General features: G+C 36.5%; 1 protein-coding gene across 2 annotated transcripts in view; it reads left to right on the top strand.

The window, feature by feature from the left end:
- The window catches only part of CRPPA (CDP-L-ribitol pyrophosphorylase A), a 315,043-nt gene that overhangs the window by 14,554 nt on the left and 273,287 nt on the right, over positions 1-27,202 (top strand). For both annotated transcript variants that reach the window (XM_049894652.1, XM_049894653.1), the window contains exons 2-3: positions 616-892; positions 8,532-8,681. In XM_049894652.1, coding sequence (XP_049750609.1) covers positions 616-892; positions 8,532-8,681 — 427 coding nt within the window. The remainder of the gene's footprint in view (positions 1-615; positions 893-8,531; positions 8,682-27,202) is intronic.

Here is a 27,202-nt window from a genome sequence, read left to right as displayed (position 1 = left end):
ACGTATTGCTTTATATTTTGTATATGATTCAACAGAACAATGTCTTTATTTTAGCATTTCATTAAGTTTTGATTTTTTTTCACTGTATTTAATCCTGATTTATATTCATACAAATTTAGTTTGTGCACTTTTCACACTCCCTTGAGGTATTTTTGTAAGTATGCTAGGCTACTTTTTTTGCAGGAACATATAAAAAAAAATTTGACACAACAATGCTTAGGAAAACACCTCCCGGGGTGAGGGCTCAGCTGACCAATGTAGAAGGAACAGATTCTTTGTATGAACGTACGATACTCCTGCTACGTTCTGTGTTCTCAATCTACTAATATTCCAGTTGTTGAACTTCAACTTTTAACTAAGAAATTTCTGATATAGTATGAAATTGTCTGTCAATCATTATCTATCAATCCTGTGGCATACTAATTCTTTACTTTTTATCTACCTCTTTATTGGAATTAGTAAAGATGTATAAAATTGACTTAGTCATTACTTTTCATTTTCTATTTCCTTATATAGATATAGTAATACTAAGTAGTAATTCAGCTTTTTTATTACCTTAACTTTAGTTGTTGTCCAAGAATCAATTTATGAAATGTATATGCATTTTTCTTTTAGAGTATCTTGGATAAAGGACATTGTCGTGGCAGTAACTAGAGAGAACATGGAAGCAATGGATGGTATTATCCAGAGGTACCAGCATAAACGCATTTCGCTAGTTGAATCTGGAGTGACCCGCCATAGGTCAATTTTCAATGGACTAAAAGCACTGGCAGCGGATGGGTCCAAATCTAAGCTCTCTAAGCCAGAAGTAGTGATTATCCATGATGCTGTGAGACCATTTGTTGAGGAAGATGTCCTCCTTAAAGTTGTCAGAGCTGCTAAAGAACACGGGGTAAGTATTTATACTTCTGAGAATGAATAAAATGAACAGACAGTATAGTGTGGCTCATTTGCGAAGTTTCTATATTTAAATGCCAAATTATTTAAAATGGGCATGATGACCTAAGGATATTATGGTAATTTCTTTAAGAAAATTTCTAGTATTACAGGTTGTAAGACTTTTCTGGAATTTGTCTTTTGCTATAGACATTTCTTTATCACATTGTAATATGAGCTACTTGGAGAAAAAATAGTAATAATGTGAGAGCATTGGTATGGATGGAACATTAATGAATGAAATTAATTATGTCGTTATCTATAAAACTCAATTACATTATGCATATTAAGTAAAGCAAACCAGCAAACCAAATATATTTTTATGAAATCTGTAAAATTTTCTTATATTAAAAGCTAGTTTGAAAGTAAATATTTTTTAAACTTTTTTTTTGGAAAATAAACTTCCAAAAATCTGGTCTGTTCTAGAAATATTGCCTTGTTTTTGATGATGTCAAAGGATACTAAAAAAAAAAATAAGCAAAACCATGAATTTCATTAAGTTATAAAATTAACATGTGTAAAAGATTGTATTTAACTTATTATTAATGAGGATACCAGACAGATGTTATAACTGTTTCCAAACGGAACCAAAGAAGCACTAATTTATTTGAAGTAAAAGAATGTTGAAGTGAATTCATAAACGTATCTTGCTTTTACCATGGGGAGATGGAGGAGAGTCAATTGAACCTACTTTGGACAAAATTTACTTGCATGTTTATAAGAAAAAGTTATTTTGCTTTGTTATCAGTCATAATTTACAGAGTTGTGAAAGAGCTCAAAACCAATGAAAGACTAGATTCAACTAACCTGGGAGCCTGCTCTAAACAATTCACAGTTTTCCCCTGGAGACACCCAGTAATCTTATTTGTTTCTAAATTTCCTTATAATGGTTAGGATAGTGACCCAAGAGCCTCAGTAAATCCAGGCACTACTTCCTGCCAAGTCTTTTACACTGTTCTGAACTGTAATAATAATAATCAAATCAAATCAAAACAAAACAAAACAAGACATAAATGCAGTAAATTAAGATTTATACCAGCAGTTGAGCTTCTTAAATTGATGGGGCCCATTGGCACCTTTTTAACCTCTAGTCAATAAATGGTAGAACAATACTGGTCTGAATCAAATGCCACCCCAAGGCATGACAATTCAGATGACTTTGCTTAGTCAGAGCCAAGTCACAGATTGTTTTCCATGGGTTCCTTTTAACTCATTCTTCTTTGTTTTCTTACATTGTTGTCCCCTTTTTTCTTAGCTCTTAATTTCAAGCCCTACCCCAATATCCCTTTCAAATAAATCACTTGCTGAATAAGTTAGATACTTGTGGGTCCTTTATAAGGTTGCTATGAGTCAGAGTTGACTTGATGGCAATGGGTTTAGTTTTTGGGTTTTTGAAAGTTTACATGCTAAAGATAACTTCAAAAATTTAGATTCCATTTTGATTTAGAAAAGAAAAAAACAAAACAAAACCCCAAAACTAAACTGGTAAAGATATATTGACTCCAGAGACTAAGACATTGTTATGGATTGAATTGTGTCCCCCCAAAATGTGTGTCAATTTGGGTAGGCCATTATTCCCAGTATTGTGTGGTTGTCCACCATTTTGTCATCTGATATGATTTTCCTATTGATAGGTGCTGTCAATTTGGTTCCAACTCGTAGTGACCCTGTGTACAGCAGAATGAAACACTGTCTGGTCCTGTGCCATCCTCATGATCATTGTTATGCCTGAGCCCATTGTTGCAGCCACTGTGATTTTCAGCTATATTGTAAATCCTACCTCTATGTTAACGAGGCAGGATTAGTGGCAGTTATATTAATGAGGCTTATATATATATTAATGAAGCAGGACTCAATCTGCAAGATTAGGTTGCAATTTCTTTTGAGATAGAGAGAAGGGAGCAGAAAGAGAGGAGGACCTCAAACCACCAAGAAAGCAGCGTTGGGAGCAGGGCGCTTCCTTCAGACCTGGGGTTCCTTCAAAACCCTATGGGGCAGTTCTACCCTGTCATGTAGGGTCGCTACTTGTTGGAATTGACTCGACGGCAACAGGTTTTTTTTTAAGATACCCTCTGACTGGCTTCTTTTACTTATCATGTTTTCAAGGTTCATCTATGATGTAGCATGTATCAGGTCTTCCTTCCTTTTATTGCCAAATAATTTTCATAATATTCCATTGAATAGATACACTACATTAAAAATTTATCGTATATCTACATGTATAATAAAACTTGCCATCTTAACCACTTTTAAATACACAATTAAATGATATTAATTACATTCACAATGCTATGCAACTTTCACCTCTTCTAGTTACAAAACTTTTCAGCAACCTAAACAGAAACTCTGTGCCCATGAAGTAGTAACTCCCCATTTCCTTCTCCCTGGAGGCCCCTGGTAACCTCTAACCTACTTTCTTTATGAATTTGCCTATGATATAGTTGTTGATTCAGGACTTGATGGACATTTGGATTGTTTCCACTTTTTGGCTGTTATCAATAATGTGGCTATGAATATTCATGTAGGAGTTTTTATGTGAATGCACGTTCTTCTCTTGTGTATGCACTTAGGGGTAGAATCACTGGGACGTATCATAACTCTGTTTAGCATTCCGAGGAACTGTCAAACTATTTTCCAAAATGGCTGCATCATTTAATATTTCTATCGGCCATTTATGAGGGTTTCAATTTCTCCACGTCCTTGACAGCACTTGTATTTGTCATTTTGATTTTTTTTTTTTTAAGTAGGAATGAAAGGAGCCCTGATGGTGCAGTGGTTAAATGCTAGGCTGCTAACCAAAAGGTTGGCATTTCAAACCCAGCAGCTGCCCCGAGGGAGAAAGATGTAGCAGTCTGCTTCTGTAAAGATTACAGTCTTGGAAACCCTATGGGGTAGTTCTATACTGTCTTATAGGGGCCCTAGGAGTCAGAATTGACTCTGAAAGTGGGGTTTTTTGGGTTTAGTGGGTATGAAGTGGTATCTTCATGTGGCTTTGATTTGCATTTTTGACAGCTAATGATGTTGGGCATTTTTAATATGCTTATTGGATACCTGTGTATTATCTTTGGAGAACTGTCTATTAAGATCCTTTGCCCATTTTTAATTATATTATTTATTCTTTTATCTTAATTTTAAGAATCGTTTATATAATCTAGGTATAAGTTCCTTATCAGATAGATGATTTGCAAATATTTTTTTTTCATCCTATGGGTTGCCTTTTAATTTTCTTGATGGCATCCTTTGAAGTGCAAAAATTTTTAATTTTGGTGAAGTCTAATTTGTCTACATTTTCTTTTGTTGCTTTAGCTTTTGGTGTTATAGCTAAGAAGGCTTTGCCTATCACAAAGGCATAAATATTTTCTCCTAATTGTTTTATAGTTTTAGTTATTTAGGTCTATGATCCATTTAAACTTAATTTTTCTGTATAGAGTGATAAAGGGGTACAACTTCATTCTTTTGCACGTAACTATTGAATTGCCCTAACATGAGAAATAAGGGATATTGGCCTGCAATTTTCGTTTCTTGTGATATCTTTGGTTTTGGTATTATGGTATACTGGTCTCATAGAATGAGTTGGGAAATCTTCCCTCCTCTTTTGTGTTTTTGAAGAGTTTATAAAGAATTTGTATTAATAATTCTTTAAATGTTTGGTGGAATTCACCAGTGAAGCAATCTGGGCCAGGACTTTTCTTTGTGGGAACTTTTTAAATATGTAATTCAATCTCTTGTTTTAGCTCTTTTCAGATTTTCTATTCTGAGTCAGTTTTGGTATTTTGTGTCTTTCTAGGGTTTTTTCATTTTATTTAAATTGTTTACTCTATTGTCGTACAGATGTTCATAGTATTCCCTTATATTTATTTTTATTTCTGAAAGGTTAGTAGAAATGTCACCTCATTCATTACTGATTCTAACAGTTTGACTTTTATTTTCTTGATTACTCTAGTTCAAGGTTTGCCAATTCTGTTGTTCTTTTTAAAAAACCAATTTTGCCTTCTTAGATTTTTTTTTCCCCTAATCTATTTCATTTATTTTCACTCTAGTTTTTATCATTTCCTTCTTCTGCCTGCTTTTATAGCTTGTAAGGAACTCTGGTGGCACAATGGTTAAGTACTTGGCTGCTAACCAAAAGGTTGGTGGTTTGAACTCACAAGGCACTCTGTGGGAGAAAGATGTAGCAGCCTGCTTCTGTAAAGATTACAGCCATAGAAACACTATGGGCGGCTCTACTTTATCCTGTAGGATGCTTATAGGATGCGTTGTAATCAGCTTGATGGCAGTGGGAAGGTGGCTCAAGGAGCTGGTGGTGCACTGGTTAAAGTGTTTGGCTGCAACCCAAATGTCAACAGTTCGAACCTACCAGCAACTCTGTGGGAGAAAAATGTGTCCGTCTGCTTCCATAAAGATTACAGCCTTGGAAATACCATGGGGCAGTTCTACTCTGTCCTATCGGGTCGCTTATAGTCGGAATTGACACAGCGGCAAAGGTTTGGTTTTTGGAAGGGGGCACACTTAATGTTGTCCTACATTTCTTTGAGAATCTTTTTTTTTTTTTTTAATTCTTTTTTCTCTCTGTTGTTTGGATCGTATACTTTCTATTGATCTATGTTAAGTTTGCTGATTCTTTATTCTCTCAATTCAAAACTATTGTTGAGCCTTTCTAGTGGATTTTTTATTTCAGTTATTGTACTTTTCAACTCTAGAACTTGTATTTAGTTTTCTTCTTTTTTTGTAATTTCCATTTGTTTATCGATATTCTCTCTTTGATGAGACATTGTCATTATACCTTCCTTTCCTTCTGAAGCCTGGTTTTCTTTAGCTTTTTGAATATTTTCTTTAGTTCTTTGAACACATGTTAAGTTTGACATCGGAGCAGTTTTGTTTGCCTCCTACTTTTTTTCCTTTCTATGTAAAAAAAAAAAAAAAATTTTCTTTATGTATGTGTCACACTTTCCTGCTTGTTCGAATGTCTCATAATTTTTTGTTGAAAACTGGACATTTTGGATAATATATTTCATCATCACTGGATGCTGATTCTCCCCTTCCTGCCTCCTCAGGACTTGTTGTTGTTTGCTTATTTATTTGTTTGCAACTCAGGTAGTCTATTTTAGTGTTTTTTTTTTTCTTTATATTTTGAAATCTCTGATTTAGCTTCTCAGAAGGTTCAGTGCTGGGCATGTGTACAGTCACCCTAGGGTAACAGTGATTTTAGTAGAACTTCTTTTGAATGTTTCTTTTCCAGATATGTCTGTTTTGCTACCTTCCTCCATTAGTATCATATTCAGCTGTTGAGCTACATTATTGCTGGATGATTGCCCAATTTTTTTTTGACAATGCTCTGGAACATAAATTGCTTCTTTTGCAATGGGGGTAGTTTCTGGCCCCTTTGCAGAGTTAGTTCTGGTCCCTTCGCACAGTTAGTTTTGGGGCCAGTTTTTTAGTTTTGTTCTTATCCCACAAGGGCCCTTCTTAGATGAGCTCTTCTGATCATCTCTGGTAAGCTAGATGGCCTTCAGCTTAGCTTTTTTACTCTTCTGGAGCTACCAATTTCCTCTAATTGCTTATCACCACAGTCCTCATTTCTTTGGAGAATGCCTTCAGTCTTGAACTTCCCCACACTCTATTCCAAATAAAGTGAGTTTCCTTGGGGAAAGCTTTGTAGCTCTCTGTTCATATAGCCTATCTCCCCCACTGGGTAAATTCTCTCTGTCACTGCTCTGGAATTATGGGTGGGGGCAATGTCCTGTTTCTTTTGGAGTGACACCTCTGCTTTACGAGCATCATTTTGGAGGGGGGCAAGTAGCCTCTGGTCTTCTTGGCTTACCTCTCTTGGCATGAAACCTTTGTCCTATGAGCAAGCTGGGGCGAGGGCAATTGAAAGCCTAGTATTCTTGGCCTGCCATGACTGAGATAGACCCTCCATCCTACAGGTGGTTACTGTGTGGAGTAAGGGAGTCCCCAACCTCTTGTCCACACTTGCCTGGAATTTAGCTTCTTTAACACAGAACTGTGCAGAGTGAAAAATGCTGACAGCCCTGTCCCTCCCAGGCAGGTACTGTAGCTCCTGACTGGGAAATGGGGAGAGAAGGAGCCCATCCCCAGTTATGGTTGTTTCACTGGGGAGAGAATCTGTGGAGTTCCTTACACTAATGTTTTGGAAGTCTTGTGGTCTTTACTAAATGTTTATTCACTTCATGACCTGGCATAGAATTCCAATAGTATCTATAAGTAGTTATCATGGAATTCTTTTTTTCCTTAAAAAGCAGCATGTGTATATGTCTGTGTGTTTTTCCTATCATATCTCCTAGCCCCTTGCCAATTTGGCTTGCTTCTTCTCCACCCTTTCACCTACTTGGACATTATTCCCTCCCTGGCATCCCTGGCTCTCTCATCGTCTTTGCTTTTATGCCTAGGCTCCATATTTCTATTTGATCCACTGGAAATTGTAACACAGTTTGTAAACTGTCTACTTGGCTCATAAATTAGCTTTGATTTCCAGCCAATTCCTTGACTTTTGTAAACTAGTTTGTGGACTGTCTATCTTGCTCAGATGTTGGTCTCCTCAAGACTACACTTGTATTTGTGATTAGCTTAATGTGCTATAATGCCCATATAAGAATTTTATGGGGAAAACAGGACATTTTGGAGTTAATATCAGAAGATTTGGTTAGCTGCCTACAATAAGAACCACATTGGAAGACAAATTCACCAAGGAAGCTGCCCAATGATGACCTTGAAGATGGCTTTACAATGGGGCTTCATTAAATATAAAAACAAAAAACCAAACGCATTATAGTTAAGTTGATTCTGACTCATAGTGACCCTATAGGACAGAGTAGAACTGCCCCATAGGAGTGGTTAGTGGGTTTGAACTGTGACCTTTTGTTTAGCAACCAGAGCTCTTAACTACTGTGCCACCAGGGCTGCCCCCATTAAAGACAAAGGGAAAAAAATTGTCAGACTTGAAAACGTCTCCTTTTCTAAAGTTTAGATTCATCTATTAAGGAAACAGAGCTTTCATTAGAACAATTGAAATCAATGTGCATTTTGCCTGAGAAAGTGTTGAAGAGAACTATTTTTCACAGGAATTAGAATAAGACATAAATTCATTGTTATTTGGATTATTTTTAAGTCTCATTTTTTGGGTTTTTAGGGGATATGTCTGTTTCCTTAATTTTCTAATGTGTAAATTAAATCTTCTGAAGGCACACTAATTAGTAAATATTAACTTACAGTGCATTAGGATTCTTTCTCAATAGTCCTTCTGTCCCTGTCTACTCTCTTCAGGGAATACCCAATTATATCTTAGCATCCTTCTTTAGTATTTGACTTCAATGGCCTGTGATGAAAAAGGAATTTGAACCTATAATGAAAAAATAAAAAATTACTTCCACCTTTTAGTATATGGAATTGTAATACTATGAGGTTGAATTTGACCTGAAATAATGCTTTGATTTGTGAACCCAACAAACAATTCCTCAAATATTTCCTTGAGTTAGCTTGTTGAAGCTATGAATAAGATCTGCTTTCAAAAGTGAGATACAGAGTTTGCCTTTAAAATGATCTCTAGGTGAAATAAATGTGTTATTTTTCTTTAGGCAGCAGGAGCAATTCGACCTCTTGTATCTACTGTCATCAGTCCATCTGCTGATGGTTGCTTAGACCACTCACTAGAACGTGCCAGATACAAAGCAAGTGAAATGCCACAGGCGTTTCTATTTGATGTGATCTATGAAGCATACCATCAGGTAAGAATCTGGACTTTTTGAAAAAGCTGCTGTGTTTCATTTCTCCAAGAGCACCTCCATATTTGTATATTTGCTAGAAGGACTGTTGAGACTTAGCATTTGGATATGGTTGTATTGACGGCAAAGATTTGTTATAGTGAAGTAGTGAGGGTACACATGTGCATCATAAGGAAAGAGACACAGATGGAGTCTGGAGAAATCCACTGCAGGCTTCCTTATGGTCTCTACGCCTCATGAAGGACCTTGTAGAACACACCCCTCACACAGCAGCGACATATGTGCCATATTTCTGCCCAGGGGAGCCCATTAGAGATTTGGGGCTAGTCACATAGGCATTTTTTTGCTCAGCACATAGAAAAATTCTAGATTCCCAGAAGGAAAGCAGGTTTTCAGCATAAACTATATTGTTTACATAGTCTGGGCACAGTGAACCTTCCTTATCAGTTACCTGTTGACTGGGAACTTGCCAAGAACCAGGCTCCCATACTCCAGTCTAGGGCCTGCCTTGTGAGCAGGACTTTCTGAGAATAGCAGTCACAGGCCTGTGTCTATGCACAGCTGCTTAGACAAACATTAATTAAAATTTTAGTTAAAGTTAGCCAAAAACCTGTTGTCGTCAAGTTGATTCCAACTCATAGGATGCTATAGGACAGAGTAGGAGTACCTGTGGATTCGAATTGCCCACTTTTTTTTGTTAACAGCTGTAGCATGTAACCACTACACCACCAGGATTTCCAGTTAAAGGTAAGCAACTTTTAAAAAGTACTGAATAATTCATTCATTTTTAGGTTTTATTGGATTACCTTTGTTTTGTTTTTCACTTCTTGGAACATTTTTTTGTACTTATATACATTTTACTGCCACCATTTTTGTATTTAGTCAGTAAACATTTATTGGATATCAGGTATTGAGGTTCTCAGAAACATCTCAATGAAATACAGTAAGTTAAACTGACTAACCTTAGTGTGTAGCTGATGTTAGACACGTAGTAAATAGTTTGAAAGAGGTAGAGTTTTAGGGATATGTGATAATGGTGATATGAATGTGGGTATTTACAGTGGAAGAATTCTATATATTTAACTTAGTGTGTAGCTGATGTTAGACACGTAGTAAATAGTTTGAAAGAGGTAGAGTTTTAGGGATATGTGATAATGGTGATATGAATGTGGGTATTTACAGTGGAAGAATTCTATATATTTTGGATAGAGGGTAGTTAATCACATACGTTATGAATCAATAAGGAGCTTTGGTGGTGCAATGGTTAAGTGCTCAACTGCTAATGGAAAGGTCATAGGTTTGAACCCACCAGCAGCTCCACAGGAGAAAAGACCTGGTGATTTGCTCCCATAAAGATTATAGCCCAGGAGACCACATGAGGCACTTTGTGGAATCGCCTTGACAGCACATGAACAAAAATATGAATCAATAATCTTGACTTGCCTATCGGTTACTCTATTTTTAAGATAAGATTGACTATGTAGATTGGAAATTCATCTTAATAATAAGATTAGTTCACAATGATTTGAATTGTTTTCTTACAAAAATGAATTTGAATATAGGAATTTTCCTTTAGGATTTGCTCATTAATCATATACATGTTATGCTATTATAACTTCCTTTTAGTTTTGCACATTAATATCTATTTTATAGATTAAATCTTGGTGAATTAGACCATCGTCTGCCATATTTCTTGAGATTAATGCAAGAATTTGTTCACCTTCATATATACATTTATAATAGAGATAATAAATAAATATGATAACTATATTTTAGAAGAAAATTTGAGTATAATCGCACGATTCTCACATTAACCATGAGTTGATTCTGACTCATAGTGACCCTACAGGACAGAGTAGAAATGTTCCATAAGGTTTCCAAAGTTGTAATCTTTACAGAAGTAGACTGCCATATCTTTCTCCCTGGGAGCTGCTGGTGGGTTCAAATTGCCAACCTTTCAGTTAGCAGCTGAGTGTGCTACAAGGGCTCCTAGACTCTCACATTACAATAGTCTATTTCAACAGTTTTTGCTAGAGAATTAAACCCTAATGCCCTAAGGCTTTGATTTTCCAAGTGTGGCCTAGACCAGCAGCATCAGCATGCTTGTAAACATTAAAAATGCAAATTCTGGGGCCTCAACCCAGAGCTATTGTCTTAGTAATCTAGTGCTGCTATAACAGAAATACCACAAGTGATGGCTTTAACAAAGAGAAATTTATTCTCTCACAGCCTAGGAGGCTGGAAGTCCAAATTCAGGGTGCCAGCTCCAGGGGAAGGCTTTTTCTCTCTGTTGGTTCTGGAGCAAGGTCCCTGTCATCAGTCTTCCCTTGGTCTAGGAGCTTCTCCACACAAGAACCTTGGGTCCAAAGGATGCACTCTACTCCTGGCACTGCTTTCTTGGTGGTATGAGGTCCCTCTGTCTCTCTGCCCCCTTGTCTCTTTTATATCTCAAAAGAGATTGGCTCAAAATACAATCCAATTTTGTAGATTGAGTCCTACCTCATCAACATTAACTGCTACTAATCCCGTTTCTTCAACAGCATAGAGATAGGATTTATAACACGTAGGAAAATCCCATCAGATGACAAAATGGTGGACAATAACACAACAGTGGGAATTGTTGTCTGGCCAAATTGATACTCATATTTTGGGGGACACAATTCAATCCATGAGACCTATTTAATTAGAAACTCTGAGTGGGTGGCCCAGCAATCTGTGTTTTTAACAAACAAGCCCTCTGGGTGACCTGATTCACACTGAAGTTTGAAAACCACCACCCTAAGGCATTCATCTTATGTAAGGAATTGAATTGAATTCTCTCCTATAATTTCTTGGAATAATTAAGAAAATCACAAGTCAAAAAAAATATTTGTCAGTGTTCTTTGGTTTAGATGAGGAACTCTCACTTCTATCATTATTTTGAAGGTTTTGACATAAGTCCTTATGCAAAAAATTTTTTTGAGTTTCATTTTGTTGTTGAGAATATTCATAGCAAAACATACACTAATTCAACCATTTTTACGTGTACAATTCGGTGACATTGATTACATTTTTTGAGTTGTGCAACTATTCTCACCCTCTTTTTCTGTTTTGTTCTTCCCCCATTAAGGCGAACTCACAGCCCACTAAGGTTCCTATGCAATCTTTCAAGTTGCTGTTATCACTTTGATCTCATAAGTTGTTGTGTTGTTAGGTGCCATAGACTCATAGTGACCCTATTTACAACAGAACTAAATACTGCCAGGTTCTGAGCCACCTTCATAATTATTGTTATGCTTGAACCCATTATTGTAGGCACTTTGTCAATCCAACTCTTTGAGAGTCTCCTTCTTTTTCACTGACTACTTTAGCAAGCATCGTGTTCTTCTCCAGGGACTGGTTCCTTCTGATAACATGTCCAAAGTATGTGAGACAAAGTCTCACCATCCTTCCTTCTAAGGAGCATTCTGGCTGTTCTTCCAAGACAGATTTGTTCGTTCTTCTGGAATCCATGGTATATTCAGTTGATCCCATATAGATAGTTCCTAAAAGAGCATAATGTTCAAGGCAGACATTTTTACTAGTTAAGCTATACTATTGTTTGGTTTTAAGAAACTTCAGGGGATATTCCTGGTTTAAGGTTTAAAGATTATCTCAGGGCAATAGTTTCAAGGGTTCACCCAGACCCTTGGCACCAGAAAGTCAGAATTTCGTGATAATTTGACATTTTGTTCTGGATTTCCCCATTTTGATCAGAATCCTTCTATAGAATCTTTGCGCAAAAGGTTTAGTAATGGTAGCGGGATGCCATCCAGCTCTTCTGTTCTTGTGGCTGAGGAGGCAATTGTTTGTGGAGGCAATTAGCCACACATTCCATAGCCTCCTCCTATTCAGGACTCTCCTTCTTCCTCTGTTGTTCCAGGCAAATACAAACCAATTGTTGTGACTTGGATGGCCACTTGCAAGCTTTTAAGACCCCAGGCACTACGCAATGAACTAGGAGGGAGAACAGAAGCACTAAACATGATATTAGGCCAATTAATGGGCATGTCCCATGAAACCATAACCCTGAACCTCCAAACCAAGGAACCAAATCCCATGAAGTTTTTGGTTGTACATAAGCAGCCTCAGCAACTACTCCGTTTTTTTTTTTTTTTTGGTCATTGTTATAAGTGTTATATGCATCATACAACTTTTCCTGGCTCAACTTTTTATATGTGTACAATTTACTGACCCCAATTAGAGTAATTGGCTGTACAACACTACCCTTAATCAAGATGATATTTCCCTCACCATGATTCTCCCTTTTCCCCCTACCTCCTGCCCCTGGTAACCACTAATAAACTTTCTTTACACATTTGCCTTTTCTTGTCTTTTTATATAGGTGAGGTCATACAGTATTTGTCCTTCTGTGACTGACTTATTTCACTCAGGATAATGTTTTCAAGCTCCATCCCTAATGTAGCATGTATTAAGACTTTGCTTCTTCTATTGGCTGAGTATTATTCCATTGTATGTATGTACCACATTTTGTTTATCCATTCATCAGTTGATGGACATTTAGGTTATTTCTACCTTTTGGCTATTGTGAATAGTGCTGCAATGAACACTGGTATACAAGTCTCGGTTTGAGTCTCTGCTTTCAAGTCTTTTGGATATATACCTGGGTCATACTTACAGTTTTTCTGTGGAATCGACATACTTTTTTCCTTAGTGGCTGTACCATTAATTTTTTTTTTTTTTACAAGCAATGAATAAGTGTTTCAATTTTCCTACATCCCTGCCAACATTTGTTACTTTCTGTATTTTTTATCTTAGCCATCCCAGCAGGAGTGAAATGTTGTCTCAGTGTGCTTTTGATTTGCATCTCTCTGATGGCTAATGATGTTGAGCATCTTTTCATGAGTTTCATGGCCAAAATTATTTTTTGAACATAAAGGCACATGTAGGAATTTGAATATATAAAATTTCTCTCTCTGGTCCATTTAATTTGTATGCATACACGCATGTGTTTCGGTTTTAATAAATGAATTATAAAAAGATGAATGGTAAGCTGTTCTTTGAAGTAAGCTAAACAAAGAATGAGCTAAGGGGATAGGAGCGTCCATAGAAATAAGAGGGTAATTTCTCAGAAGCCTAATGAAGAAGTGTTTCAGGAATGAGCAACTGTGTTAAATGCTATATATTGGTTAAAAAAAAAAAAAAGTAAGAATTGAGAACTGGCCATAAGTCTTACAATCTTAGACCATCCGTGTTTCAGGTGAGTACCAAAACCAATCCCGTTGCTGTTGAACTAATTCTGACCCTATAGGACAAAGTAGAACTGCCTCATATGGTTTCCAAGGAGTGCCTGGTGGCTTCGAACTGCTGACCTTTTGGTTAGCAGCCATAGCTCCTAACCACTACGCCAACAGAGTTTCCTTCAGGGAGTGGTGGTCTAAAAACATGATTGGAATTGATATAAGAGCTAAGAGGAGGGCTGCTCTTTGGATGACTTTTTATGTATATGGAGCAAAGAAATGGAGGAGGTCATTTAAAGGGAGTTGTAAAGAGTTTTTAAAAAATTTTATTATTATTTTTTTAATGATGGATGATATAACAGTATATGGATATGCTGATGGGAATGATGCAGTAGAGAGGGAAAGACTGATGCTGCTATGAAAGGAGATGGGATCCAGTGTAGTAGTGGTATGGGGTTGATCTTGGCTGGGAGTATGGATAGTTCATCTCTAGGGACAGGAGGAAAGGCAGAATGTGTCTGTGCAGATGTAAATAGGTTAATAGATGTGGTGGGAGGATGTGGAATTTGTCTTCTTATTTCTGTTTTATCAGTGAAATAGGGAGCAAGTCATCAGCTGACAGAGAGGGAGGTGGGTAAGGTGTCAAGGTTTTAGGAAAGAGAAAAGATTTCAAATAGTAAATACTACCTTTCATTCTTATATCCTTATTTATTTATAAGAACACATAAATTCTTAAGTATTTGTTATTTTCTATTGGGTTTGGACTTTTCTAAGTATTTGTTCATTGATTTCTTCTTGTTGCTAAAATAAACCCAACAACCATGATCTGTTTTATTTCTGGGGAATTTTTTTTTTTTTTAATTGTGCTTTCAGTGAAAGTTTACAAATTGAGTCAGTCTCTCATATAAAAATTTATATACACCTTGCTATATATTCCTAATTGCTCTCTTCTGAATAATACAGCACACTCCTTCCCTCCACTCTCTATTTTCATGTCCATTTGGCCAGCTTCTGACCCTCTCTGCCCTCTCATCTCCCCTCTAGACAGGAGATGCCAACATAGTCTCATATGTCTACTTGATCCAAGAAGCTCACTCTTCACCAGTATCATGGACTTCTAACAAATAAAAACCTATTTTTTCCCTACATATTATTTCAAAGCGTCTGTCATTATTTTATGGACATTGTTATTTTTAAAAAAAAAAAAAAATTTTTTTTTTCCCCCATCTTCACATGATGGACTCTTTTGTGTCATTGATTATAACCATACTTTTTTCTTCCTCCTCCTCTTGTCTTCATTATCTATTATCTAGCATAGTACCTCAAAAACTACAAGGATCTTTAATAGTGTAAAATGTGGCAGGCTCTCTCAGAAAACTGTGAATTTATTTTTCTTATGTACCGTGGAGGAGAAAACTGGATTACTATACAAACCTTAGAGAACAGTGCTACCAAATTTTTTCATACTCTTACCCAGTACACACTTGTTCTTTAGGGACTGTGTCTTAACAAGATATGAACATCTGTATTTACCTATATTAGACAAGTTTTGAAAAAATTCAGTGTGGATGCAGTCCAGTTGTAAGTGTCTATAAAAACAGAAGACAAACAAAAGATGAGGCAAACACAGGACACAGAATCAGAGATTGGAGAGAGGCATACTAAAAACACTGGAGTTGTTACTTCCTTCCGTTGATTTATCCTGAGGTTATGGCATTGTATTGGAAAAATAGGATCCCGGGAATTTTTTTTTTTTTTTTTCAGTCTGGGAGATTACTGGAAATCTCTTTTATGTTTGTGGTTTTTTTTTTTCTTTTTCTGTTACGAAAGTTAAAGGTGGAGAATGGAATGCATGAGAAGAGGCATACAATAGATACACTTATTCTGTAATAAGCAGGAGGCAGTAGAGCCTCTTAGAGCTGTCAAGGACTGTTTTTTGTTTCATCTTCTAAAATCTTGATCTCTTAGTTACAGAATTTGGCAAGAGAATCTGACTTTTGAATAAACACAAATGAACTGAGAGATGCAGTCTCTCCTCCTCTTGATCTTCACCACAGGACTCTGCATCTCAAATTAGTTGCTGACTTCCAGAGGGCACACAGGAGGGAACAGGAGTCATACATAGAAAGTTTTCAGAATTTACACAGATGGATTCTGAAGGAGTATGAATAACTGAGAATAGTCAAACTCCAGGCTTTGAATGTGACAAGAGCTGACGGACACCAGTACCAGGCAGTCCTTCTGACATTCCTCCTCTTCCAAGGATGGCAGAGTTGTGGACTACTAAGCAATTCCATGATGGCATTATTTGCTACAGCAATCATGAACTTGTCAAGTGTGCTTGTGAAGAGATGCCTCAGAAAGTTCGAAATGCAGAACCTTTGATTCATTTGAATCCTTTGGGTATGGTTGCATCTAGAGCCAGATGATGAAATTGGTTAAAATTTGACCACATTTAGTTTTACGGTCTTTTATGTTAATTTGTACAGTGTGTGCATTAGCTTTTGGGTGGTAGTTTAGTACTTAGGGCCAAAAGAAAGGCCATTTCTTAGGCAAATCTAAGAACTTCTACTCATTGTATTTGGGGATCTTTAGAAAAATTATAAAATAGTGAAAAAAATATGGTGAGATACTTTGATGACATTTTATCATGAAGGAATATGGATTTTAAAATAATTCAGATAATGACTTTATTCACAGCTTTCTCACACTGTCATTTTGTTAAGCAGATGAAATAATGAAAATTATTTTTCTTATGTATCTGAATTATATGCTATTTATCTGTAGGGGGGTGTTGCCGGATCAGTTTAATTAAACTGGGAACTATGTTTCTGGGTTAGGTTGGCCAAAAGAGAAATATGAATGAAGTTTGGAAAGCCAAAGTGAAGCAGAAGCCATTTTTCTCCAAAGATATTTTTGCTGTCACGAGAGGTGCCTGGTGGGTTCCACCTGTCCTTGCTCTCATATGTTCCTTATCTAGCTCGTCTTTCTGGCTGACAGTAGCTCTGGGCTCCTCACCAGACACACCACAAGGTGATGGCTACAGAAAGACATGTATTTCCCACAGACCTCTCCGCCACTTCCTCCTCACAGTCCCCTTTTGGGGGCTTGATGTGCTTGAATTCTCAGATTGACAAGTCAGTGACGACTCCTCTGATCTTCAACCTGTGTACACTTTCAATCCTCGCCTTCCCCAGCTCCTCCCACAATTGTGTAAAGTCTAATTCCTATAATCTCTATTACATCTCACTCAGAGTGGCTCTGCTCCCCATACTGATCAATCACCTAATTCAACTGTGGAATTAACGCATAAACATTGTGTCCACTTAGATGTTGTACAAGCAACTCTTATTGTTATTTTTAATCACTGCTAAAGATTGTCTTACCTCATTTAGAAAAGAATACATTTTTAGAAGATACATATATATCTTTTATAAGTTAATAATTTTCAGCTGTATTTGGTGCCAAAGTTGTTTGAATTTGGAATATAACTTCCTTCTTGTGTGTACAAAAGTGTTATCCATTGCCAAAAGAATTAGAAGAAGAGTTTTGCTTTTAAGTGGTTCTGGCAGAGTTTTGGTATTGGTCTGTCTGCTGCCTAGAACGCTGAAAAGTCGTATAATGACATAAAAAGATTGTTACCTACTAATCTTAAAGCTGGCGTGTTTAGAAACCACATTTATTGTAGAAATTAGTCAGGTCTGAAATAGTTTTGAGGGATCTATACCCTTCAAAATTATGTGCACTTCTATATGTACTTAAATGTTATGGGCTTCTAACAAGTAAAAACCTATTTTCTCCCTACATATTATTTCAAAGTTTGTGTCATTATTTTATGAACATTATCATTTTTGGACAATAAGATCTCAAGAAAGATGTTGATATTTCAAGTTATGAACTAGAGACACTTTTTTTTTTTTTTGCATCATTTGGGAAAGTAGTAGAGACATTTTAATCTACTTTTGAATAAACTTGATTTCTTCTAAGTTTTTTTTAGTTATTGGTAGAAATCAGTTTTTCACCGAAAACATTTTAGACAAAGTTTTATTGTTAGTGTAATTTTTGTGCATTGCTGAATGCCATGGTAGCCATACATTTTATAAATCTTACTATGCTGTTGTTTTCAGTTGCTGTCGAGTTGATTCTGATTCCTTGCGACCCCGTGTGTTACAGAGTAGAACAGCAACATAGAGTTTTCTTGGGTGAAGTCTTAATGGAAGCAGATCTCCAGGCCTATCTTTTGCAGTACTGATGAGTGAGTTCAATCTGCCAACCTTAGGTTAGTAGTTACACGCAAACCGCGTGCCACCTAGGGACCATACTATTGTAGTCTGAAAAATGAAATACTGGTTTGTTTTTAGTTGCCATTGAGTTGATTCTGACTCATGGTGACCCCATGTTTCCAGAGTAGAACTGCTTATAGGGTTTTTAAGGCTGTGACTTTCAGAAACAGATCACCAGGCCTGTCTTCCAAGGCACCTCTGAATGGGTTTGAGCAGCCAACCTTCTGGCTAGTAGTTGAGTACTTAACTGTTTGTGCTACCTAGGGACTCCTTTTGAAACAGTCGTAGTTCCCTACGTACAGTATTCTCCAGATCCTGTTTCAAGTAATTACTCAGGGCTTTCAGCTTTTAATAATGACACAATAGCTTGTATAGCCAGCCTTCTGGTAGATAAAAATTATCCATCTATCCATATACATTTCTTTGTATAAGGACAGTGGGTATAGTGGATAAAAAAACAAACAAAATAAAAACCAAACCCGTTGCCATCTAGTCGATTCCAACTCATAACGACGCTATAGGACATGTAGAACTGCCCCATAGGGATTTCAAGGAGCTACTGGTGGGTTTGAACTGCTGACCTTTGGTTAGCAACTGTAGCTCTTAACCATTGCAGCCACCAAGGCTCTGTTGTCAGACCAGTAAGGTATTATCAGCACTATCCAAACACCCAGTGCTATCGAGTCAGTAACTGTGGTCAAATAATTTGATCTTTTAAAAGATTATATATAAAACAGTAAAGGGGTTTAGATGTCTCGAGGGCATCATGGTGAACACAGATCATTATACTGTAGCTCTAAGTGGACTGGAGCCTTAAGCAGATGCCTTTTCAAATAAGCCACTCTTCTGTTGGGTATTCCCTGTGTTAGCCAACCTACTCTGCCACCCTGCTATCCCAACATTGAAACCTCTGTCCTTCAAACTTGGGTCCCCCTAATGATGGGAGAGGTCACAAATAACAAGAACATGTGGAGTCTCAAATGCCCTAGTTTTATTTCTAGCTTAATGATTTTGGCCAATAATGGGAACACCCTTTAATTTATCTGGGTCTATAGCACTCAGATTGTGGTATTAGTGAAGAATGTTGAATATACCATGGACTGCCAGAAGAATGAATAAATCAGTCTTGGAGGAAGTACAGCCAGAATGTTCCTGAGAAGTGAGGATGGCGAGACTTCATCTTGCTTGCTTCGGACACATCATCAGTAAAGACCAGTTGCTAGAAAAGGACATCATGTTTGGTAACGTAAAGGGTCAGCAAAAACAAGAGAAACATTCCATAAGATGCATTGACACAATAGCTGTTACAGTGGGCTCAGATGTGCCAATGATTCTGAGGATGGCGTGGAACCAGGCAGAATTTCATTCTGTTGTACTTCAGGCTGCCATGAATTGGAGTTGACTCAGCAGCAACTAACAGCAGCAATAAGGCAATGATTATCTGAAAGGTATTGAATAGAGGTTAAAAAGGCATCCAGTGGTCATGGGTTAGTTACACGAGCATAATAGATATGAGATACTAATGCAGCCAAAACATACTCAACTGATGGAATGGTGTGGTTGAGATTTATGGGAAGTTACAGTGGTAAAGACATTTGACACATAAATCACTCCAAGAATATTTTAAACTGTTGTAGAATAAACACAATCACTTTTGATTAGATTCCAGACTTAACGTTAGTGAAAACAAAACCTGGAGGTTTATTTCAATGGCAGAATACTGACTTGTATCCAAGTTTCCAGTAATAATGATCCTTTAGCTTACAGAGTTAAAAAAATATGTATTAACCGCATCATGCTTGGATTCAGCGACATTGCTTTCTTCCTTTAAGATATTTTATAAATAGCCATTGAACAAAAGAGTAAGTCTCTGTTACCTGGTTTAGAGCTACCTGTCCTTTGCATTGATTGCAGTTCTGATTTGGGTGCCTGTTATATTTAGGCTTCTACTATGAGTAGGCTTTTTCTTTTTGATGTTTGTTGTGGTGAAAATATTTACCAAAATATTTCAACCATTTTACACATGCAGCTCAGTGAAATTCCCTGTTATGCAACAGTCACCACCACCTGTTTCCAAATTTTTTCATCACCTTTAAGAAAACTTTTCTCATTTGCTCCTGATTGCCACGAGTTAAGAGTTGGAGTAGAGTGGGGATTGGATGGGGAAGTGTGTACGTATCTTTTTAAGGCTCTTAGGTCACTTGAAACTGTGATCTAAAATGCTTTCTTCTCCAGCCTCCCCCTAGGTTATGCTTTCTTTGTTAAATTAACATGGAATTTTGCATTCATACTAGGGGAAAAGGGAAACTAATTCATTGAGCATCCCTTCTCTGGGAGACATATACTAATCTTCCTAATAACTGGTAGGTGATATTTCCATTTGTAGATAATAAAGCAAGGTCCTTGCACAGGCCAATAATATTAAATGGCAAAAACAAGGTAAAAATTGATACCTGATTACAATGCTTATTATATTTCCCGAAACTAATTCTTACCACAATGACATGCTTTATTCTAAACATATTTTGATGACTCTTGCCAATAAAAGTTATTATTGATCATGCAAATATTTTTTAATAATGTCTGATAAATGAGGATGAATGGCGAACATTTCCTTAGCCAGTTAGATGGGAGTATTTCAGCCGTGCATTTTTATTAGTATATTGTTTTCCTTTTCATCTGTATGATTTTCATCTTTTTGCTTAAGCTTTGTGGTTTGGTCTTAATGTTGAGTATGTTTTTGATATACATACCTTAGAGGAATATATGCATTTGAAGTATAAGAAATAAAGAGGATGAATAACTCTTATTTTCTGATGGCTCCAGTTCAGTGAGGAAGTTCAGGAAATATCTTATTAAACTTATATGTCCAATAATGCTAAATTCCTTTCTTGGAAACTCACCCTTTTTTTAGCCATAATAGTCTTTAGGGTTATAAGAAAACTGCAAGAAAAATTTTGCATCATTTCTAAGAATAGCTAAAAATGCTAAGCTGCTTTGACCAGACTTATTTTTTTTTCCCCTTTACCTTAAGGTGATCTCAAATTTCTTTGTAAATTAAAAATAAATAAATAAATAAATAAAAAAGAATAAATGTCCAAAGCCCTCTTAGACTGATAAAAATAGGTTAGTTATATCATCTAGTACAATCTGTGTGTTCCCTATGACAAAATCTTAAATGAAATTAGGAGTATCAGGGAGTCATATTGACTTTGCTATTTCATTAGAAGTAGGCTTGCCTACTCACTGCATACCTGACTTGATGGATTGTAGAATACACAAATGCCCTTTGTTTTCAACCATGTTATAGATCATCGTGTTATATCATGTCCCAGTGGTATACAAAGCAGTGTAACGTGTGAAAAAAAGCTGAATTATACATTGGGTGCTGGATTTTAAATGATTTTAGTGTTTAGTTCTACTATGGTTTTATTACTACAGATGAAGGAATTTGTTAAATTTAGGTTTATTTCTAAAAAAAAAAGTATATATATATATATATTATCACATTTTCTTTTCCAAGAGAATGTTGCCACTATCAAATTATATACTTCTACTATGCTCTGACAATATTATCTTATTTTCAGTAAGATATTTCTGTAAAAACTGAAATTTAATTAAAAAATTCTTATAATCTAGTTTGAATGGCAAATAGTAGAATTATTATTATTTTTTCTGGCATAACTTCTTGACTCTGTATTTTCTAGGAGATAGATCAGTGGCATTATTTAAAGCGGTAGCAAGGCTTAGTAGCACTCTATTCAGTTTGCATCAAGGTATAGTAGACCCTAAATGAAGCAAAAAACAAAACAAAACAAAACAAAAAAACAGCACCTGGAAACATTTATTAGATCCCTAGTTTATTTGTCATAACTCATATCCATATGTACTAAACTAGAAATAGGACGAGGAGATGCTTATTGATGCTGTTGTTGGCAGGCTTAATCCAATTAGAAGAAAGGGGAATATCACAGTGGGCAATAGCAAAAGGACTTTGGAATTAGGCTGGTTGGTTTTGATTCTTAATGCTAATCTTAACGATTTGATTCTAAGTAGGTTATTTAACCTGTCAGTCTTAGTTTCCTTATCTGTTAAATAAGGCTACAAGTAGTATCTATCTCATAGTATGTATGAACTAATCCATTTAAAGTACCTAGTACAGTGCCTGATATTAGAAGTATTTGTCAACTATCATATTACGTGAAAATATTCCGCAAACTTTGTGGCATAAAACAACAATCATTTAGTCTTGCTCACCTGCCTGCAGATTGGCTGAGTGTTGGTTGACCTGGGTGGGCATGGCTGGGTGGCTGTCCTTATAGCTGAAGATTTGACTGTGCTTGGCTCCTTGTTGAGGGTTCTGCTCAGGTCTGCTCTACCCGTGTTTCTTCTGGAGCTTAGGCTGAAGGAGCGCAGACAGGTGGTGGAAGGAAGTTCTCTGAGCTACGGTGGAGGTGCAAGAAAATAAGTGAAAAGATATGATTCTTTGTAAAGAATAAGCTTGAGACTGTCACACTGTCACTTCTACTCACATTCTATTGACCAGAGCAAGCCGCACGACTAAGCCCAACATCGGTGGAATGAGCAGGTATATTTCACATCTATGAGATTATGGCAAGGGTGTGGATTCATTCTTCTACAGGGAAATGAAAAAATACTGACTAATGATTCAGTCTACTGCAGTAGCCAACAAATATCACCTGTTGCTTCTATTCTTGTTCTTTTAGTTATTCTTAATCTCCTTCCTTTTTCTTTTCCTCTTCCCCCTCTTGCCATGAACTTTCTGGCATGAACAAAATAGGTGATTAACCTATAAAATTTTTGTGGTTTAGGAGTACTACGAGCCCAAATGGCCGCATTTCTGTTTCTCAAGTGTCTTAGTTATCTAGTAGGAGCTCTGGAAGTGCAGTGGTTAAGTGCTTGGCTGCTAACCGAATGGTCTGTGGTTCTGACGTATCAGCTGCTCCACGAGACAGAGATATGTCAGTCTACTTCTGTAAAGATTACAGCTTTGGAAAACCTATGGGGCAGTTCTACTGTATCCTGTAGGATCGCTATGAGTCGGAGTCAACTTGATGACATACAGCAACAATAACAGTTATTTAGTGCTGCTATGAAAGAAATACCACCACAAGTAGGAGGCTTTAACAAACAGAAATTCATTTTTTCAGAGTTAGTAGGCTAGAAATCTGAATTCAAGGCGCCTGCTCAAGGCAAGGCTTTTTCTCTATGTCAGCTCCAGCTTCTATTGTCTCTTCAGCTTCTATTCCCTGGCCTCTTAGTGATCTTCAAATAGCTTGTTGTCTATTTCTGTCATCTCTGCTTGCTCACTTGCTTGTTGAACCTCTTTTATATCTCAAAAAAGATAGATTTAAGACATACCCTACACTAATACTGTCTCATTAACATTACAAAGAAAACCCACTCCCAAATTATAACCATAGGTTTAGGGGTTAGGGTTTACAGCACATAATTTGGGGGGCACAATTCAGTTCATAACATGCACCAAGTTCTTTTCCCTATACTCTGTCAATTTCACCTCCTAGGTCTCAGCTTAAGTGTTGTCTCCTATGGAGCCTTCCCATCTATGCTATTTAAGCTAGCTTTTTCTCACTTCTTTTCTAATCTTTTTTTGTTCCTTTGGTAGTACTTGTTTATACTTGAAATTACCTAGTTGTTTACTTCATCCTTCCCGTAATACACAGTCCCAAAGGCAGGACTTTGTGTTGTTCACTGTGTTACGCTCTGTGCCAAGCATGGTGCGTGGCACATCCAAAAAAATTGAACCTGTTGCCGTCGAGTTGATTCCAACTCATAGCGACTCTATAGGGCAAAGTAGAACTCCCCATAGGATTTCCAAGGAGTGGCTGATGGATTCTAACTGCCAATCCTTTGGTTAGCAGATGAGCTCCTAACCATTGCGCCACTAGGGCTCCACATGGCACATTCTCAATAAATATTTGTTAAATTGTTGATTGATTTTTGATCGTTTTAAATAACCACTGCCCATTTCATCCTTTATAAGAATTAACATTTTGGAAGAACAGATGATAGTTTTCACAGGGGGAATTGGGTAGTTTAATTCTCTCTGATTAAATAGGGAGGGGGATTAAGCTTTTATTTAAGATCTGTTTCTGGAAACAGTAACACTTTAAAAAATGAAACAAAAAGTACACCTTCATTTATCTCCTGAGTTGAAAACAAATTCTTAAAATATACATAATCGAAGATCGACTTGTTAAATATAGGACTTGGAGACCATTATATTTATTTATTTTAACTTTTCATTTCAATTAAAAGAGAAAGGAAGTTACGGATAGGCGATGGGTAGTGGTAAGTAAAGACAAACACAGAGTTGTTTGAAATATTCTTCTGGAGAATAAAAACCTACTTATTTTTTGCTCAGCTGTGTCATGTAAATGGCATGGATGATGATGAGGTCTTCGTAAAGTTGCAAAATTAAAAAAGCGATATGTGCCTTGGGTCTCTTCAGTGCTATGCAATATTTTTAATTTACAGAAAATCTGAAGCAAGGCTGGTGGTTGCTTGAATGGATCTACTACTTAGATTGTTCCATACGTATTGTTTTTGCACAATGAAACATCCAGAATATATAAATTCTCTGGTTAAAAATTAAGTAGGGCACAATTTTTGAAGCTTTCAGAAGACCAAACAAAATAATATAATGGAACACACAACAGCAGGAAAAAACATTAAAAAACAAAACAAAACAAAACAAAAACCTCTAAAATTTTCTCCATAAAGATTCTACAATGACTGGCCATGTGGTTCATTAGCATTTCTTACCTCTTGGGCAAAATAAAAATATGGCTTTTAAAAATATATATAATGAGAGGAGAAGTTAAAACAGGAAATCTCTTCTAATTTGAATTTCATGGAGAGCTGAGAAAAAAAATTCATGAAAAATTTATCTTAGCCAAAGACGATGTGCGGTGGTGAATATGGTCTAGCATTTTGTGGAAGGTAGAGGAGAGAGGGACACACTTGAGTACAGAGGGAAGTGTGTATGTGTTATATCTTCATTACTGACCTGAGGCCTCCCACCCCAGTGACTACACTGAAACTTAGGAGGGTTTTCTAATAAGCATAAATGAAGGTGAAAGCCACAGTTTAATTTAGGAATGTTTTGGAACTTTTTTAAAAAAAGATAAATGTATGAATTAAGGAGCATTTTACCTTAGGGAGTGCATATGGCTTTCTCCTACAGCCTTGCCCTTGGAGTTACCATTTGTTGGTTTGTACAGGACGTACCTTGAACAAAGGTGTTAGAGGTGTTTGCTCATTACTAAATACCCTTGAGTCCCAGCCACCTTCCCTTGCATTCTCGAGGTTGAGATCTACTTAAATGTAATCAGAGTTTGACCTGGAGTAAATTGGGGGAACTCCTCATACCTGGAAAGGAAAAAGTTAAAAAAATGTTATTTCTTTGAGGTAGATGATGGACAGGATGCTATTAAATATTTTTTACTCTTTTAGGAAAAATGGGAAAAAATTAAAATGTCACGAAAATAAATGAATGTCTTACCCCAAGCACTGATTTCCACTCTAATCTAACCTGGAAAGACCCCAAGGTTCAAATGTTTATTTTATTTTATGTTTGCATTTGCATCAAGACAGCCACAAATGATATTGGCTGATACCAAGTGCTATACAATTTTTGTGATTCGTAATTTTTTAGGGACTAGACAAAATTGTAGCAACTTGGAATTACCTGAGGGAGGAAGTTTGTTCTGCCTTTAGCTATACATTTGAATACGCAAGAAAAAACTTTTAGTCTTCAAGGTAATCGTCTCGAGATCTTTTACAACATTATACTTTCTGGAAAAAAAAAATCACAACAATTTAGCAAAATTCACATGATTTGGCAACATCTGGCAGGTACGTCCTGAAATCTCAATCCTTCTCTCTCGAGCACAAAACATAACACATTGAGACTTTATTAAAATATAGTTAATATGGATTAATCACTATTTTCCCCAGGAATATTGCTTCAGCTCTTTTGTGGTCTCAATGCCTAAAAATTAAAATCATTTTAGCTCACAATGGACTCGATGGCTATTAAATCTTCCACTCACGTGAGGACTCCCCACAGGAAGAGTACCTCAGTGACGAGCTGTGTAAGACAGATGCTCTATATTGATCCCATGACATCCACATTTTAAGGAGGATTTCCTTCTCTAATATCTACATATGTTTCCTAGTCTTGATATTTTAACGATGAAAACTCATCAGCGAGTTGTTTCTTTTCCTGTTTTTATACTTAATTTAGGCCTGCGTCTGTTAGATGTCTGTTTAATATCATGATAATCCTTTGGGAGAGAGGGTGTGCATTTGCTTGCACTGAATCCCAGTTACACTGAATAGCGGGGAAAAATGTCAACACTCGGGAAATAATAATGATTCATGAAAGAGGGAACATAGTTCTTTCAGAGGACTTAGAGCTGGGGGTGGGGGGGAGTTCTAGGGTTCATCCTTAGTGCTGTCCCTGAGGGTCTTTTTTTTTTTTCTTGACAGTTTTTTTTTTTAATTTAAAACATATTCTAATTTATTAAACCATATTTAATATTTGTTATAAAAATATTGTTAGTCCATGATTTTTGAGCATAAAATCATCAGTCTTTCAGTAAACTTTTGAGATCATTGTCTGTGTTGATAGTTCTTATTGTTCCTAGAACTGTAAAATGTTTATGGAACCTCCCCGGATAGCTCTTGTGGTTCCAAGAAAGAGAAACTCTCAAAGTTTTCCAGAAAGACATGTAGGTTATTGGAAAAACATGCTTGATTGGTAACAGGCAAGTTGTCGAGACGTGAGCTATTTCTAGGGTTTTAGCTTTTTTCTCTATGATTAATCTATTATCTTTTCCCCAACCATATGCTTAATTGGTGATTTCTGTTTCCTTGTAATTTCAATTTTAGTTGCCGTAGTTCTCTAGTTTCGGAAGGACTGCATGGCCTTTCAGGTTTGTCTTCCCCTCCCAACTGGCAAATATTGTAGTTCAAA

This window comes from Elephas maximus, chromosome 8 (assembly GCF_024166365.1).
Source record: "Elephas maximus indicus isolate mEleMax1 chromosome 8, mEleMax1 primary haplotype, whole genome shotgun sequence".
NCBI lineage: Eukaryota > Metazoa > Chordata > Mammalia > Proboscidea > Elephantidae > Elephas > Elephas maximus.
This window is presented reverse-complemented; position numbering and strand designations above follow the sequence as displayed.